At 37.3% G+C, this 16,204-nt stretch overlaps 3 protein-coding genes across 3 annotated transcripts; 1 reads left to right on the top strand and 2 right to left on the bottom strand.

Annotated features, from left to right (window-relative positions):
- On the bottom strand, positions 1 to 3,705 carry LOC144553561 (calmodulin-binding receptor-like cytoplasmic kinase 3). Its single transcript, XM_078301785.1, has 7 exons — positions 3,504 to 3,705; positions 2,916 to 3,163; positions 2,368 to 2,633; positions 2,046 to 2,211; positions 1,857 to 1,946; positions 982 to 1,280; positions 1 to 489 (listed from the first exon to the last, which is right to left on the bottom strand). The coding sequence occupies exons 2-7, from the start codon at positions 3,076 to 3,078 to the stop codon at positions 295 to 297; spliced, it is 1,179 nt and encodes a 392-aa protein (XP_078157911.1). The 5' UTR covers positions 3,079 to 3,163; positions 3,504 to 3,705; the 3' UTR covers positions 1 to 294.
- Positions 3,706 to 8,365: 4,660 nt separating this feature from the next.
- On the top strand, positions 8,366 to 11,407 carry LOC144553275 (uncharacterized). The gene is made up of 3 exons (XM_078301372.1): positions 8,366 to 9,110; positions 9,336 to 9,646; positions 9,764 to 11,407. The coding sequence occupies exons 1-3, from the start codon at positions 8,366 to 8,368 to the stop codon at positions 11,405 to 11,407; spliced, it is 2,700 nt and encodes an 899-aa protein (XP_078157498.1).
- Positions 11,408 to 12,886: 1,479 nt separating this feature from the next.
- Positions 12,887 to 15,732, bottom strand: LOC144553558 (L-type lectin-domain containing receptor kinase IX.1-like). Its single transcript, XM_078301781.1, has 2 exons — positions 14,172 to 15,732; positions 12,887 to 13,565 (listed from the first exon to the last, which is right to left on the bottom strand). The coding sequence occupies exons 1-2, from the start codon at positions 15,694 to 15,696 to the stop codon at positions 13,126 to 13,128; spliced, it is 1,965 nt and encodes a 654-aa protein (XP_078157907.1). The 5' UTR covers positions 15,697 to 15,732; the 3' UTR covers positions 12,887 to 13,125.
- Between the last annotated feature and the right edge of the window lie 472 nt (positions 15,733 to 16,204).

Below are 16,204 nucleotides of genomic sequence, written 5' to 3'. Positions count from 1 at the left end.
TAATAACATCAACACGGCAACCCCAAAAACACTCTAATCAACCTTAATTTATATACAAGTGTTCCAATCTTGGACAGTGCAGCCTAAATTTAATGAGAAAAGAACCAACCCTTGGACAGTTCAGCCTAAAAAAGGTTTTGGATTAGAAACTATGATTTCTACCAAACAAACAGTAAAACAATACACCTGCTTCAAGGGGATTACAAATTAAAAAATATCATTTGCACATTTTTTTTTTTTTTGGGAAGAAAGATCTTTTACTGAAGATTCCTTGATTACATATTATGCCCTGCATTATGCATTATAGTCTTTTCTTATCTTCCATAGCTGCTCACAGACTTCTCTCATGTTGGGTCTGTCACGCCGGTAAGGGGCCGCACATTGGAAAGCTAAGCTGAGGATCCTCTTTAGCACCTCATCAGGCACTTCTTCCCGCATCAGGGGGTCTAGTATTTCCTTGTAGTTACCCCGGTCAAACTTAGAAAAGGCCTACATGAATAGAAAAATCACACAATTAACTGCTGAAGAGAAATCTGAATTTGCACATAATGTTTAATTAAGAGTCCCTCTTTAATCAAGAATGCAGAACAAAGTTGTTATTAGTTAATAGTCATGTAAATCTAATATTTTAACAGATAAATATTGAGATGTAGTCCACCGAAATGACGGAAATGACATTTACTTAAAAACTATTACACATTTCTTGACCAACACAATAAGAAACTAGATAAAGGGAATTAAATGTATTTTGTGAAGGCTCTTTGGGTCATCACCTCTAATTTAGAGCATGGATGAAGTCAATTAACAAATGCAACAAAAGGTGTCAGCTTAACTTTAATTTCTGGATTGAGTTGTGACTTCTCTTGTTACTAGTGGAAAGGGAGGATATTTTTCTCTTGTATGATATCCTGACTATGCAAGATTTCTCATTTCATCCTTTATTTCTAATCAAATATTTGGTAAGCATGTGGTTGCACTTACCCATCTAATAGTAATTTTTTCTTCTTTCCTCCTAGTTATTTCCACGGGACGGCGACCAGATAAAATCTCCAGAAGTAAAATCCCAAAGGAGAAAACATCACTTTTTGGAGAGAGATGAAACGTCCTGAGATACTCAGGGTCTACGTAACCAGCAGTGCCCTTAATGTTTGTGCTGACATGGCTCTGCCCTTCCTTGGTGGAGCCTGTCCTAGCAAAGCCAAAGTCAGCCACCTTGCCTCCGAGTGTAGTGGTCAACATGATGTTTGACGACTTTACATCCCGGTGGATTATAGGATTTTCTTAATTAAACAAAAAAAATAAATAATAATAAGCATAGCTATGAGAGGATATACAACCAAAAAAAGAACGTGATGATTGCCCAAAACTGAAAGCAATGATTAAAGTCTAACACCATGGAATAAGGGGTAAGGGGTTTACGCCTTAGTTATTCCACCAAACGAGCATTAAATAGGCTGACCTAAACTAAACCGCCTCTCTAGGTGCCTTAAATTTGTGTTGCATCCTGGGCCCACTATCTGTGACTATTGTAAATTTCACTCCTCTCTCTCTCTCTCTCTTCTTTTGACCTTAACCAAACATAAATAATTTAAGCCGGCCTAAATCATGATAACCATCTTAGGCCTCCTTAACTTTAGCCCTCAACAGAAAATTACTTCTTGGTCTTACCAGACTGGTGATGCACCGATATATTTTGCTCAGGCTGTTAATACCAGTTAGGTGTATGATCATCAAAGAATCAAAATCCAGTGTTGCTATTTTTTTAAAGGGAAAAGCAGTCCCACCTTCATGTACATCAAACTTCTCAAAATAAGAACTAGTAAAACTAAACAAGTTATAATTATCATCAGCCTAACCTGCATAGTTATGGAGATAAGTTAAACCATGGGCAATATCGATTGCTATTCCCAGTCGCTGACTGAATTTTAAAATGCCCCCTCGCTCTCCTGCCAAATTAGCTCATAAGTTCAGCAGTTCTATAAACTGACCTCTGTAAAGATAAAAAAATAAAAAAAATAAAAAATAAGACAAGGTATGTATATTACCATCCAAATGCTCTCTTAGGGTTCCATTGGGAACATATTCAGAAATAATGAGCTGCTCGTTTGCATCATCGATGTAACCCAGCAACTGGACAAGGTTCTTGTGCTCAATTTGAGTTAACAAAGCAACCTCATTGCGAAACTCAGCTTGTAGAGCCCCAAAATTTTCCTTCCAAATTAATGAAATAAAAAGGTGTTAATTACTGGCAATAGTATATATTCTAAGCTCCATGCAATATGCACAAATTATCATTTTTTTAAACAATCCATGGGACTTATCATTGCATGTGAAAATGTAACAAACAAAATAGAAATTTGAAAGTACCTTTTTTGCTCTCTTTATAGCGACAATACGACCATTGGACAACTCAGCCTTGTAGACAGATCCAAAACCACCTACACCTATTATATGATCCTTGGAAAAGTTCTGGGTTATTTTGTATATCTGAGAAAGAGTGAGGTTCAAAGGATCTCTCCTACTTTGTTGTGGAGAAAAGTTGAGTCTAAAAGGGCTCAGCGGTGCTCTTAGTGGGCTTGGCGGTGCTCTTAGTGGGCTGTCGTGAAATCTACTAGGAGATGAAGGCCAATGCTCTACAACATAAAAGTGTTGGAATTATTGGCTAGCTAAAAGAAACTGAGTGCATGAATACCAGTTTCCATTATTTAAATACAGATACAATTAAGCCTAAAATCCCACAATTATACAACTCCATACATTTATATATCTTGAAGTGGCTCAATTTCGGCTGAATAACCCTAAATTGAGCAAACTGTACTAAATAAAACTTTAATCAAAGATCCAGTAGGTTGATGCCAGATTCAGTACAATATGGATTACTGACATACATTTGGGATGAGAAAGAGTGTGCAAACCTGAACTTGATTCTCCGCGCCGAACAGAATCCCCAGCCTCGCTTACACTTCTGGAGTCCAAGCAAGGGAAAATGTAACCATAAAACATAACAACCGTATCTGTAACACCCATTAAAAAATGACCCGACCCCGCACCTACATTATTGATTTCCTTGTCTTTCATTCTGTAATGTTGCTTATTCAACTGAACATGATAGTCTGGTAGTAGAGGCAAAATATTTCTCCATGGCCTTGTGAGATCTGCAAAACTGGAAAGGAAAACAAAATTTGACCATTTCAGCGGTGCTCTTAGAGGCAAAAATGGGGAAAAGATAAGATCCTAAGTGAATAGGGACATAAGACATATCTAGGAATGTTTTTAATTTTACTTTGGGTCATTTAAGCTTGCAATTCGAACTTATAAATTGTGACATGAGAGTACTTAGGCGAAGAACAATGGTATTTCTTGACAAAAGTAAGAACAAGGGGCACTTAAAACGCTAATTGTTCCATACAAAAAGCACAGTACCAATTGAGGTCACCGAGGGAATCCAACCAAACCAAGAAATTTCTCTTAATAGTAAAACAAGAACTTACTATAAAAATTACCTTGTAATAATCGTCTTGAAGCCCCAAGCAGACTTCAAATATCACTCTGAAAACGTGATCAATGGTCCGAAAGGAAGCTACAACTTTCTAAATCAGCCTCCAAAAGCGAAAAAGCACAGATCCTCTCATTACTGAGCGAGAAACTAAAAAGGAACAAAAAGTTATTTGATCGGAACGAAGGAAAGTCTTTGGCAAGTTCTCGGAAAAAGACGGCAGACAGAAGAAGAATATAAAACGTCGGATAATGTAAAGTGGGAAAAGGAAATTGGGGCCGCATTCATAACTCGTCTAGTGGACTGCTTGTCTGGCTGACAGATGGGTCCAGGAGTTGGGTGGGGTCGATCTCATTGACCCAAAAGTCTCTCGCCCACAGAGTTGTTACGAGTGGAGTTTTGGACCGTAGTGTCGGGAGGTAACTGGTGGGAAGTTCATCTTATGACTTATGGTATGGGTGCATTGGGTGCATTGGGGCGTGGAAGGGGGTAGACCGTAGACCAAGGGTTGACTTTTCACGCTCCTTACTCCTTAGTCCTTACCGACATCTGTGCATTTGAGATTTTGCCATGTGTTAACAATTTTATTACTTTTTTAAGGGTTTAAATATTTTCCGGCCTCTTAAATTCTAAATCTAGTGGACAACTGGGACATTAGGAGTGTGTTCCAGAACCTGTCGTGCAGAGGAAGGGGACGGGAGATGAAGAGAGGGTAACACGGCTCGTGTTACTCCGTCTACACTCCGAATCGGGGGGTACGAATTTCGAAAACTTTCAACGGAGAGTTACCCCTGCAACATTTTTCCCTTCCTCTCCTCTCCGATTTCTTCGTTCTAGAGCTAGTAACCGTGGCAAACAGCTTCGGTCTGCTTTCGTCTCCCCTTCCTTCCCTTTAATGAGGGGTTTACTCTCCGTTGTGGAGCACGCCTTAGGAGGCGAGGGACACGTGCGAGCTCAGATCCAATGAAATAATTCAAAGATTGGATTTTATATCAGAGCTGCTTCAGACTCAAATTTGAGATAATTTATCTGAGTGGAGCGTACACATTCCGAGAAATGAATTTGAATTACGAAACAACCTCGAGCGACGAATTCGAATCTGACAGTTACAATCCAAAACTCAAAGGGGATCCGGACCCGGCACGTGCACCAGCGTCGTCTCTCGATCGTTGAATTCTGCTAAATTTGTGCTAGATTTCGATCGAACGAACGGCATTTCTCTTTGTTTTATAGAACAATTTGCTATACTTGGGAATATGTGGTTTTGTGTGTAGCGAGCACTTTAGAAGTTGATAACTTGATATGATCATGAGTAAAGAAATAGCAGTCGCCGCAGAAAAAATAGGAGAAATTACTTTCTCCCCATGTGGTGGGCCCACCAACTTTTCTCTACAGGTGATTCATGTACTGTACTGTACTTCACGGGAGAACTGGACATTTAAAACCAGAGAGTATAGGAAGTTCTCTCAACCGTTCGATGACTTGGATCTGATCGATTTTTCTTTCTTTTTCTTTTTTTCTAAATTTTTCTGTCGAGATTTCCATGCGACTGATCACGTACCAACTTTTTTTTTGTTTAAAAATTCGTAGGTAATTGTATTTATAAAAAAAATTACAAAGTAGTTGTTACATAAGATTAAACAACGGATGTCTATGAAAATATATAACTAATTAAAACTAAAAATGCACGGGTATATGCATCATGTGGATTGAGAAGGCACTGAATCCAAATTAGATCGGAAACTAAATCGAATAGATCAGGACAGTCACCTATCAGTTAAGAAGACATTGAATCAAATCAGATTAGAAACTAAATCAATCGGTTCAGGACAGTCATCTCTAAACAAAAAGAGAAGAAAAATGCAAAAGAAGAGGTAGAAAGCAGCACAAAATAATACACAAACATCAAACTAAAAAACAAAAGGTATGCCTAATGTACACAAACGGGAGACCACTCGTCCTTCTATCACTGAAGAGGAGATAGCACTTGCAACTAATCCATTACTTCAATCTGATACTCAACATGATGGGATGAGCTCAGTGGGAGGGTTTTTTTTTTTTTCTTTTCTTTTCTTTGTGTTTTGCCTCTGTTCGCTTCATGTACCGACTTTTTTAGATCTAAAATGTTTGGAGATAATTTTTTTTTTAAATTAATCAAAAATAATATAGAAAAGTTGATAGATTGTCCTTGTTTATAAATTTCGATCCTACAAAAGAAAACGAATCATCAATCTGATTACCTACAATTTTAAAGAAATCTAATTAATAATTCAGTTTATTTTAATTATCGCACAGTACATTTATGCACACACAGATATAAAGAAACTGAGTTAATGATTCGGTTCTTTTATAATAGAATCATTAATTCTGTTCATTTAATTTCTTTAATTGACTAGTGCATGGTATTTATAAGCAAGTGAGAAGTATTTTGTTCAAACAAATGTGCTGCTATTCAAATTTTATTTACCGACAAAAAGGATTAAGCTCCTTTAAACCATTAATATAAAACTTCTACATACTTCGAACTTTATTGCGCAATGCATCAAAAAATTATATATGTTCATTATTTTATTTTCCTTACTTCGGAGATTCAAAGCGATTGACAAAAAGTTAGAAGGTGTTAGCCATTTGCATATCACCATTCTCATATTAAGCACGTGGATATTTTAATTCACCGGTTATTGTGATTGTAAGATGAATTTTCTGATAGAATATCAACTCTTCAATTAAAATATCTGTCTTTTTCTGATTTTATGCATCTTTTTGATGTTTTTTTTATGTATACAAATATAAATTTATTTAGACACATACTCGTCACATGCAAATTGTATTATCATTTTAATTGATTATGATTTATTTCTATTTTTTAAATATCATTTATGAATTTTTTTAATTGATTGATCATTAATTGGTCATGCTTAATTTCTTCTATTTTTTATATCATTCAAAGGACGTTATTTGTCATTTTATATGTTATTTTGTATGAGATTATTTTTATAAAGAAACGTTAAAAAATACAAAAAAATATGGCACGTAATATGTCATTTAAGAAATATTATTTACATGTAGATATGTCATTTAAGTGTTATTTGTTATTTAGTCTAATTTTTTTTATAAATACATGTCATTTTGTATGTTTTTTTTTTATTTTCTTATAATATGTTTTCGTTGCAATGCGCAATCACGATATTAGTCTGAAAAGTAGAGAGAAATTTACATTATCAATCCTTGAATATGTCTAATTTTGTCGGGCAAGTAATATGTTATATGTTGCTTTCAAAGTGAATAATAAGTGTTACTTGAGCTTTAAAACTAATCATCTGCCTTAAGAAATAAATTTATTCTTTTAATCTTTGCTTGTAGCGTCAACAGACTGAAAAAAATTAAGTTGCTTATTTAATAGTAATACCAGTGTCACGTTAGGGAAGGAAAAATGCGCACAATAATTTATTTTCAATATTATTTATATAAATGACGTGTGATTGTTTATTAATTTTTATTTCTAAAACAAAGATATATATAAATTAATTTTATAAATCTTTAATGGTTTTATTTTCGAAAAAGGATGGCTGACGCGAGACAATGAACCCGGTGCAAGACTTAAATAGTTGGATCAAAACTATATAAATGAAAAAAAAAAAAGACTTAAATAGTTGCAATTATAGCTTTGCTGTCATGATAAAAAAAATATTGTTGGAATTGATAATTCTGTGATTACTAATATTGTATTCTTAAAATTAGTATTAATCAAGTCTAATGTGATACTTTCAGAAGCATTGCTAATTCGTCAATATCGTTAAATTATCAATTACTCCACAATTCTTAAATTAATATTACAATTGACGTCATTTTTACAAATGAAACGAAGACAATTTATCATTTGAACATATGTCATGTATGATGGAATGTATAGAGAATAGCATATATGTCATTTTGATTAATTTTGTGGACTTTTTTGGTGGACACCAAACATTGTCTAAACATTGTCTAATTTTTTTTTTTTTTTTGGAATTGTCCGTAGGCATGTGTAGCTGCAAGAAAAATAAAAATAGTAGAATACACAACCGAGAATAACAGACTTCCTATAGCTTCTTTTTTTTTAATTCAAAGCCCGTAGGCGTATTCATTGATTCAGTGAAAATGATTACAGGAGTTTATATTGAGCAGTTTACAATGCCAGAAATGTAATCCTTTAATTATCTTCTAACTTCTATACAATATTCTAACAACCAATCCCATATGCTATTCTTTCTCTAACTAGTGGGAATGTAAATCCCTCGCCTGTTGTCTTCATTATTCTTGCCCAATTTGCTAGTGTGTGGGCCTGTTTGTTTCCTTCTCTAGGGGTATAAATGCAAATGTAGTCAGGTTGTTGTTTAATTATAATGTTGATTGTCATCAGTAAGTGGTAAGCTTGTCAATCGACAGATTGTATTGCCTGCATCGTTTTCCCTGCATCCAAGGTTCTTACAAGTAATTGACAGTCTGAATAGAAGGTACATGTGTCAATGCCTTTCAATTGGACTGCCTGCATTGCTCTCAATAATGCTAATGCCTCTGTTTGAAAGGCAGAGAAAGCTCGATTTATGAATTCAAATTGGTACCACTGGAGTCCATTATTTGTGAAGAGAATGTGCGCTGCCCCACCTTGATCCGCATTGGCGAATGATCCATCAATCCAGCAGTGATTACCCTACAAGTTAGCGGTTTGTTGATTTTCTACATAAGTTGTTATTGATGTTCGTGTGTCTGGTTTAACCGGATCATCTCTTAATTTGCTCAATTGTATCGTGTTGGCCGCCTCCTTGAGGGCATGTCCCGGTACACATTTTTGATCTAGTGCGATGGCTTGTTGATCGATCAGGGGACATGAGGGGGTTTGAGTTAATGAGTCAATTCAATGACTTAATCTCGGACTTGGCTTTGCTTGATGTGCCTTTGAAAAATAGAACTTTTACATGGTCAAATAAAAGGCCTGTACCGACTCTTTCTAGATTGGATCGAGTTTTTTCAACGGATGAGTGGTCTGATAACTATCCAAATATCAATTTAATGGCTTTTGAGGTTATTATTTCAGATCATGCACCTCTGATCCTAACCTGCAAGCAATTAGAATCAGTTCCAAGGCAGTTTAGATTTGAGAAAATATGGTTAAGGTATCAAGAGGCAAGGGAGATTGTCAAAAATTCTTGGGTGCAAGTGGTGGAGCCGATTACTGACCTTTCTGTGCACAATAGGATAAACCAAATGCAATCTCGGCTGAGTAGTTGGCATGTTGAATATTTGGGGAGAATAGAACAGGAGCTCAAGAGTTGTAAGGAAAAAATTATGTCGCTAGATCGGATAGAGGAAATAAGGCACCTAAATCAATCGGAATTTCTATTCCGACAAGGATGCATAGAGAATGTGTACTACCTGTCTACCCTCATCGAGGAAAGATGGGTGCAAAGAGCTAGATGTCGTTGGCTATCGGAGGGTGATAATAACACTAGATTCTTTCATAGTTATGCTTCCTCGCGTCTGAGACGGAACAAGGTACTTTCTTTGGAAATAGATGGGGTATTCATAACAAATCAAGAACAAATACAACAAGCTTTTTTCAGCCATATGAAAGGTATTTGGGGGGGGGGGGGGGGGGGGGGGGGTGCAATCTCAGGTTACTTCATTTAATCTTTCGGTTCTTTATGAGAGGGGGCCGAATCTAAATGCACTAGCTGACCCGTTTTCAAGCAAGGAGGTCGAGGAGACAGTCCCGATGGGCTCCCGAATGAATTTGCTAAAGTGTATTGGGTTGATATCAAATCTGATATTTTAGCTCTAATTTCTGGTTTCTATGAAGGTACAATGAATATTGAGGCTCTAAATACGGCTAACATAGTAATGATTCCGAAAAAGGAAGATGCCGTACTTCTTAAAGATTTCCGGCCGATTAGCATAATTAGTCTTATTTCAAAGATTATTTCAAAGCTGCTGGCTAGAAGGTTAGCAAGATTCTTACCCGAATTAATCTCAATTAATCAAACTGCATTTGTGAAGGGGCGTCAAATTTCAGAAAATTTTGTTGCTTTACGTGAGGTGCTGCAACACATGTCTCATGCAAAGGTAAAAGGAATTTTTCTGAAACTTGACTTTGCAAAAGCTTTTGACTCGGTGAGTTGAGATTTTTTATTTCGGGTTATGGAAGCTAGAGGTTTCCGGAATAGGTGGCTTACCTGGATTCGGGTCCTATTAAATTCATCTTCATCTCGGGTTGTATTAAATGGTCAGGTATCCGATTATTTCAAGCATAAGAAAGGCCTCCGTCAAGGTGATCTGTTGTCTCCTATGTTGTTCATTCTCGCTGTGGATGTTCTACAGAAAATGCTTGAAAAATCGGGTCTTATTCTGTCATCTGTAATTTCAAGGAAAATTAAGGTTCCAATCTTACCTTTTCAATATGCTGATGATACAGCAATTGTTTCTACAGCTGACACATCCACTTTGGTGACTCTCAAGTTGACTTTGAGGTTATTTGCTCAGGTATCGGGCTTACTTATAAATTATGATAAAAGCTCGTTCTTTCCCATTAACTTATCCATTAATCATATTCGACGAGCCACTGTTGTGCTGGGATGCTCTCAAGCGGCAATGCCTATGTCATATCTTGGTATGCCTTTGACTATTTCCAAACCGAATAGACAAGCATATGTACCTTTGTTGGAGAAAATTCAGATGAGAATTGATGGATGGCAAGGTAAATTCTTATCAAGGGGTGGTAGAATTCAACTCATTAAATCGGTTCTCACTAGTATTCCAATTTATATGATGACCTCCTTCTTTATTCCGAAATGGGTAATTGGTAAAATTGAGCAAATGTGTAGGGATTTTTTGTGGGGTCGAATGGTTGGTCAAGGCAGAGGTGTTCATCTTCTAAATTGGGAAACTTGTTGTATGCCAGTTAGATTTGGAGGTTTAGGCATACCTAATTTATCTATCAGAAACACCTCTCTGCTTTTGAGATGGTGGTGGAAGGTGTATTCTGACATACAAGGTCTTTGGGCAGTTATTGCTTCTTCTTTGCGAGGTTTGCATTCTGATGGTGGTCCCGCAGTTTGGATGGCTACTGGTTCATTTTTTTGGAATCAGTTGGTTCGAATTAAGCCCCTATTTCATTGGTGTGCAATTTGGGCCGTTGGGGATGGGCTTCGGGCATCTTACTGGTATGATTCGTGGGGACTGCCACCCATTAGATCACTTAAAGATGGTGTACAAAGGCCTTTCAAACAAACTATTTCTTTAAAGGAGATGATCACGCGATGGCCTTGCATATTATCACATGCAATGGATGATATCCCTTCCCTAAATGATTCTGGTGATGTGTTGACTTGGAGGTGGAGTGGTAGTGGCCAGTACACGTCTGCATCTATATACAAAATACTTCTTATAGGAGGCCATGAGCAATGGAGGCATGCACATCTCTGGCACGCTTATGCCCCTGCAAAGGTTAAATTCTTTACTTGCCTCTTGCTATATAATAGGATTCTTACACATGAGGTTATGGTTAAACGGGGTTTCAATTGTGATCTTGCGTGTGTGATGTGCTCTATGAATCTAGTGGAGAATACATTCCATTTGTTTTTTCAATGCAATTATGCTAGACAAGTTTGGGTATGCATGGGATCATTGGTGCAATTGGATGTTTCGGCAGATAGGTTGTGGGAGGCATCTTGGAGTAGTTACAAGGTGGTGGGCAGGGAGTCTAAACGGGTATGGATGACCCGGGTTATGGCTGTTCTATGGGGTGTGTGGAAACAACGGAATGCATATATTTTCAGGCGACAATGCAAACCACCATGGTTGTTGGAGCGTGATATCAAGGAAGAGACAGAAATGTGGTTGAAATGTTGTAGAGGTGTAGCTATACTTGGTTGAGAGAAGGGGGGGGGGGGGGGGGGTGTTGTTCTTTTATTTTTATTTTTTCTTTAGATTATGAAGTTGTAAACACATCTATTATTGTACACCTGGTAGTCACTACCCGGATATCAAAAAAAAAAAAAAGAATTATTCAGAATTACACAAATAAAAAATTCGACAGATTTATGTTAGATAGATTTAGTGTCACTGTCATTACTATTATTTGTAATATTCAATTTATAATTTTTGTTATATATGATTTGATCAAACGATGAACACAAAAAATTAATAATGACGAAGTCAAAAATAAAAATAATTAATTGTAAAAAAAAATTGAACCGATTCTGACCGAATCAAATTACATCTGTGTTGTTATTCAGTTTATATAAGACTTTTTTTTTTGTTTACTTGAATATATTATAGATATTTAACTCAATTTTCACAATGTAATTATAATGATAATAACGTCTGAATAAATTTATAGGAAAAAAGGATTCGGTCCGTGTAGTTTTTTTTTTTTTTTTAAACTGAAGCCCAGGCAAATTTCCATTAAGAAATACATAATTAGTTCCCGGGCCTACTTTATAAAGTTCATGGGCCTGTGAAATCTCAAGCCATAGACCTTGGGTTCTATTGTTTATGATCCATGACCCGGATTGATACTGTGCAGCGAGGCAAGGCAAAGAGGTGAGGTGAACAAAGCAGAGTTTGTCTCGGCCTAGGGGTGTAAACGTTGGTTACAAAACATTTATTATATTATTAAAATATTAGTCACTAATTATATCATAGTGTTATATTGTTCATCAAAATATATATTTATATGCAATTTAAGAACATATAGCACATTTGTTATGGTTTAAAAGTGTAAACGGTCAGATACGGATAGTTAAAAGTTTTACTGTATTCTTATCCGTTATAATTTTTCGGATCCGTATACGGATACGGATTGGATAACTTAGGTATTTTTTTCTAATTCGGATCCGGACGAAATCGGACAATATCCAATCCGTTTACACCCCTATCTCGGCTGCTGTTATTGTCACGGTTATATTTGCAAATCCATTTTAAATACCCGGTCTAATTCATAACAGGAGCTGATATTAATTTCGTTACCAGCACAGTATTGTGAAACCAGTTTTTTTTTTTTTTTTTTTGAGGAAAAATAAGGGTCATGCCATTATCTAATTGAGAAACTAATTCATAGTTGATAGTCCCATTTCAGATTTGCAGCTTGTTAGTTCAAGAATCAAGATTTATACCAACCATTCAATCGCACAAATAAAGGATCAGCAGAACTTTCTGAATTTTGTATCTATTTGAGAATGATATCTGCAATTCAATTTGTTATAAACCATTTATTCGAATTTCCCCCCAGAAGGTCCATAGGAACAAGTGACTAATTTATGATAAACTTGAGTGATTTGATTTGAACAAATAAAAAGTACAACGACTACATAGGAACAAGTGACTAATTTATGATAAAGGGCAACCTATGCCGAAATTTACATCTTTTTTGCATTAATACAGTTGTTGATTGCAAAAGCAGGGAGTAGCAGTTCTACCTCTAACTGTGTTATCCATTATAATGAAATGTTCTACAATAGTTGATCACCAGGGGAAATATATATATATATACACATTACAAGCTCAGGAACCAATAAATATGTTTACTCTAGGAAGGCCAGAATATCTTGTAATCATCCCAAGAAAAAGATACCTAGCTGGGAGCCTGGGACTCAGCGACCGTACACAGCCGAGTTTGTAACAGACGAGAAGCTAAACATATCAGCTGATTGATGGTTCTGAGATGAGCTTGACTCGTCAGAAATGCAGGGCATGCGATACATAGGAACTGGCATCTGTGGTGGTAATTCAGGCACAGATCCATCAAAGTTGATAGCATTTATAACTTGTCTGATTGTTGGCCTTTGGGTGTAATCTGGGTGTGCACACCATAACCCAACTGCAATCATCCTCTCCGCACGACTAGCATCGAAATCCATTTGCAATCTTTGATCTACCACAGTTAATGCTGCACCTTTCCCATGGTTGTTCCAGACCCATTGCACCAAATCGGCCTCTTCATTTTCATTTCGTGTTATGGGCTTCCTCCGGCAAAGTATCTCCAATGTGACCACGCCAAAGCTGAAAATGTCAGTCTCCCTTGATGCCTTTCCTGTTTTAGAAGAATAGTAATTTCAAACTAGTCTGGAAGTAATATCACGAGAGAAACATTAAAGCCTCAAAATATGGTGGTCCGCAAGTCAGCTCAATAATGCTTGTATATTAAACTTTGACAGTTTCCTAGTAATTAAAAAAGAATGAGACTGACCTCACCAAGATATTTTTTTTCTTTCTTTCTTTATTTTTGAAAAGTTAAATTGACAGAATTATACAAATATTTGATGGCACCATGATGAATTTTCAAATAGCCTCATTTAGTGTAGATTTCAATTGTTAACTATAGTATTAAATGCGATTAAGCACCATCTAAAAAAAGATGGCTTCATTTAAGTAGCATTACAAATATATAGAAAAATGCCTAGCTCCAGTCATCTCTCTCTAGTCAAATTACATGGTTCAATGGTAGCAGCCACACATAAGTTATCTTTCAGCAACAAAACAAAAAAGATCCTAACAAATAAAAATTGCAAAGTTTCAGTTTTAGTGCTCAAACTCATTCATTTCTAGTCAAACCAAAAAGTTGAAATCAAATTTATGGCAGCCAAGCTCAGAGGAATTGAATGTGTACAAAGAAAGACTTTGATTTTGAAAGCGATACCTGAAGCTCCATATTCTGGAGCAATATACCCAAACGTCCCAGCCAAGCGAGTTGTCAGCGACTCGTTATCATGATCCATCAATCTAGCCAGCCCAAAATCCCCCAATTTCGGATTGAAATCTGAATCAAGCATGACATTACTCGGCTTAATATCTCTATGCACCACACACTGCTCACACTCTTCATGCAAATAGAGCAATGCTGATGCCAAGCCAATAACAATTTTGTACCTCTCAGGCCATGCAAGAATATGATCCTGGTTGTACAGATGCACGTCAAGACTACCATTAGACATGAACTCATACACCAACAACAAATCATTATTCTCATGGCAGTACCCAATCAGTTGAACCAAGTTTCGGTGCCGAATTCTGCTAATTATAGTAACTTCTGATATGTACTCCTTCTTCCCCCTTTCTGAGCTTGATATCCTCTTAACAGCCACTTGAATGCTCGGCTCTGTCAAGTTGCCTCTATAAACCTCGCCGGACCCACCACTGCCAAGTATTCTATCTTCGGAGAAGTTTCGGGTTGCATGCATGAGCTGTGCATAAGTGAATCTTCTAGGACCAGCACCTCTGTCAAAAGCTTGAATTGACTGGTCAATAGCCGTGGAGTATCGGCCCATTTTCTCCTTTTTCTGTACCTTTCTTCGCCAACATACAACAAACCCTACCAAAGCTAACAAGAATATAGCCACAGCAAATCCAACACCTAAATACATACTTAATTTACCACCATTCTTCCTTTCTGCACCTGGTTGTGATTTTTCTAGAGTAGAGGTAAACTTCCAGGATAGAATCCTATGAGGTTGCGATCCATTATTCATGGAAGATGAAAACCCAACAGCTACCTCAGAAGGAAGGGTTTCCTTTAAGTCACAGATATGTGAAACTGACCAATTCTGGCGACCGACTGTACCAGAAGGGAAACTGAGACTTACAGTAAAATTTCTGGTGCTATATATGTACTTTACAACGGCGAAAGCCACAATCCCTTGGCTGACACTAGCATTGAGGGAAACAGTGGTAACTGAGAAATTATTTATCTCAGTATCCTGTTTTATCTGATTATTTGATTGCGGCGGAATTCCAGAGGAATCAAATTCCACGGCCATGATCTTGCTAGGCTGAATGGTGTCAAGCGAACCGTTAAACAAGGCCAGGTAGGTGCCGTCCGACTTGGTGGGGGCCACCGAGGGGTAAGGCGCGAGAAAGAAAGCAAGCCCGTCTGAATCGTCGGATCCATCGACGATGAAAGAGAAGGATGTGGTGAAATCGGTGACGTTGCTTGTCAGAGAGTCCCAAATGGGTACCGACTGGTAGTACACAGCTCGGCCGAAGGAATCCGGCTTGGCTGAGGTGAGGTGGATGCTGTCGTTGAAGAAATTGGCTTGGCCTTGGTACTGGATTCCCTGGGAAGTTTGATCGAAGGTGGGATAAGAGAAGGAAATAGAGAGAGAGCAAGGGATTAGTGATAGGAGAAGGATGAGCTCGAGATGAGAGAAGGGATGAGGCCTTGCCATGGCATTCGGTGTGAAGGAGGAAGGACCGAAGGAGAGTGTGGGTGAACGAATGGTGATGGGTGTGTTAGTAAAAAAGGAAGAAAGTGCCATCAGCTGACCATATTGAGAGCTTCGGTACCGTACCGTGTAGAATGATATCTTGATCGTTCGTTTTAATCTGGCATGAATCTCAAAGTGGATCCATGATCCAAATAGGCGCGGAAATGATTTTGACTTGTGGTAAGAGTTAGTAGGTACCGCAGGAGGTGGGGCGGGGCTGCGAAAGGCTTGTACCTCCTAATTTTTATTTAAAGATTTGACGAAGGATTGATCACTAGTGGACCTTTCTGACCCGGTCAGCTCCTTGTACAATATTAGGTCCTCTCCAGTTTTTACCAATTTCACTGGAGGCATCCATTTCATTCAAATTTTCAAAGCTTGTTCAAAAGAAAATAAGACAATGTAAGATGTAGCAAAATTTTGCAGTGGATGTCAGATGACCGTTTTTTTTTTTTTTTTTTTTTAATAT

Source organism: Carex rostrata, chromosome 4, assembly GCF_964058835.1.
Source record: "Carex rostrata chromosome 4, lpCarRost1.2, whole genome shotgun sequence".
Taxonomy (NCBI): Eukaryota; Viridiplantae; Streptophyta; class Magnoliopsida; order Poales; family Cyperaceae; genus Carex; species Carex rostrata.
Note: the sequence above shows the minus strand (reverse complement) of the source record. Positions and strands in the feature narration are given on the sequence as shown.

Excerpts from the sequence above, each read along its gene's own strand:
- LOC144553275 (XM_078301372.1), top strand. The coding sequence starts at position 8,366 with ATGAGGGGGTTTGAGTTAATGAGTCAATTCAATGACTTAATCTCGGAC. Across the intron at positions 9,111-9,335 it reads TTTTTTCAGCCATATGAAAG|GTACAATGAATATTGAGGCT; the intron begins GTATTTGGGGGG and ends GTTTCTATGAAG. Across the intron at positions 9,647-9,763 it reads TTGCAAAAGCTTTTGACTCG|GTATCCGATTATTTCAAGCA; the intron begins GTGAGTTGAGAT and ends TTAAATGGTCAG.
- LOC144553561 (XM_078301785.1), bottom strand. The coding sequence starts at position 3,078 with ATGAAAGACAAGGAAATCAATAATGTAGGTGCGGGGTCGGGTCATTTT. Across the intron at positions 2,634-2,915 it reads GCGCGGAGAATCAAGTTCAG|AGCATTGGCCTTCATCTCCT; the intron begins GTTTGCACACTC and ends TTTATGTTGTAG. Across the intron at positions 1,281-1,856 it reads TTATCTCCATAACTATGCAG|AAAATCCTATAATCCACCGG; the intron begins GTTAGGCTGATG and ends TGTTTAATTAAG.
- LOC144553558 (XM_078301781.1), bottom strand. The coding sequence starts at position 15,696 with ATGGCAAGGCCTCATCCCTTCTCTCATCTCGAGCTCATCCTTCTCCTA. Across the intron at positions 13,566-14,171 it reads TCCAGAATATGGAGCTTCAG|GAAAGGCATCAAGGGAGACT; the intron begins GTATCGCTTTCA and ends CTTCTAAAACAG.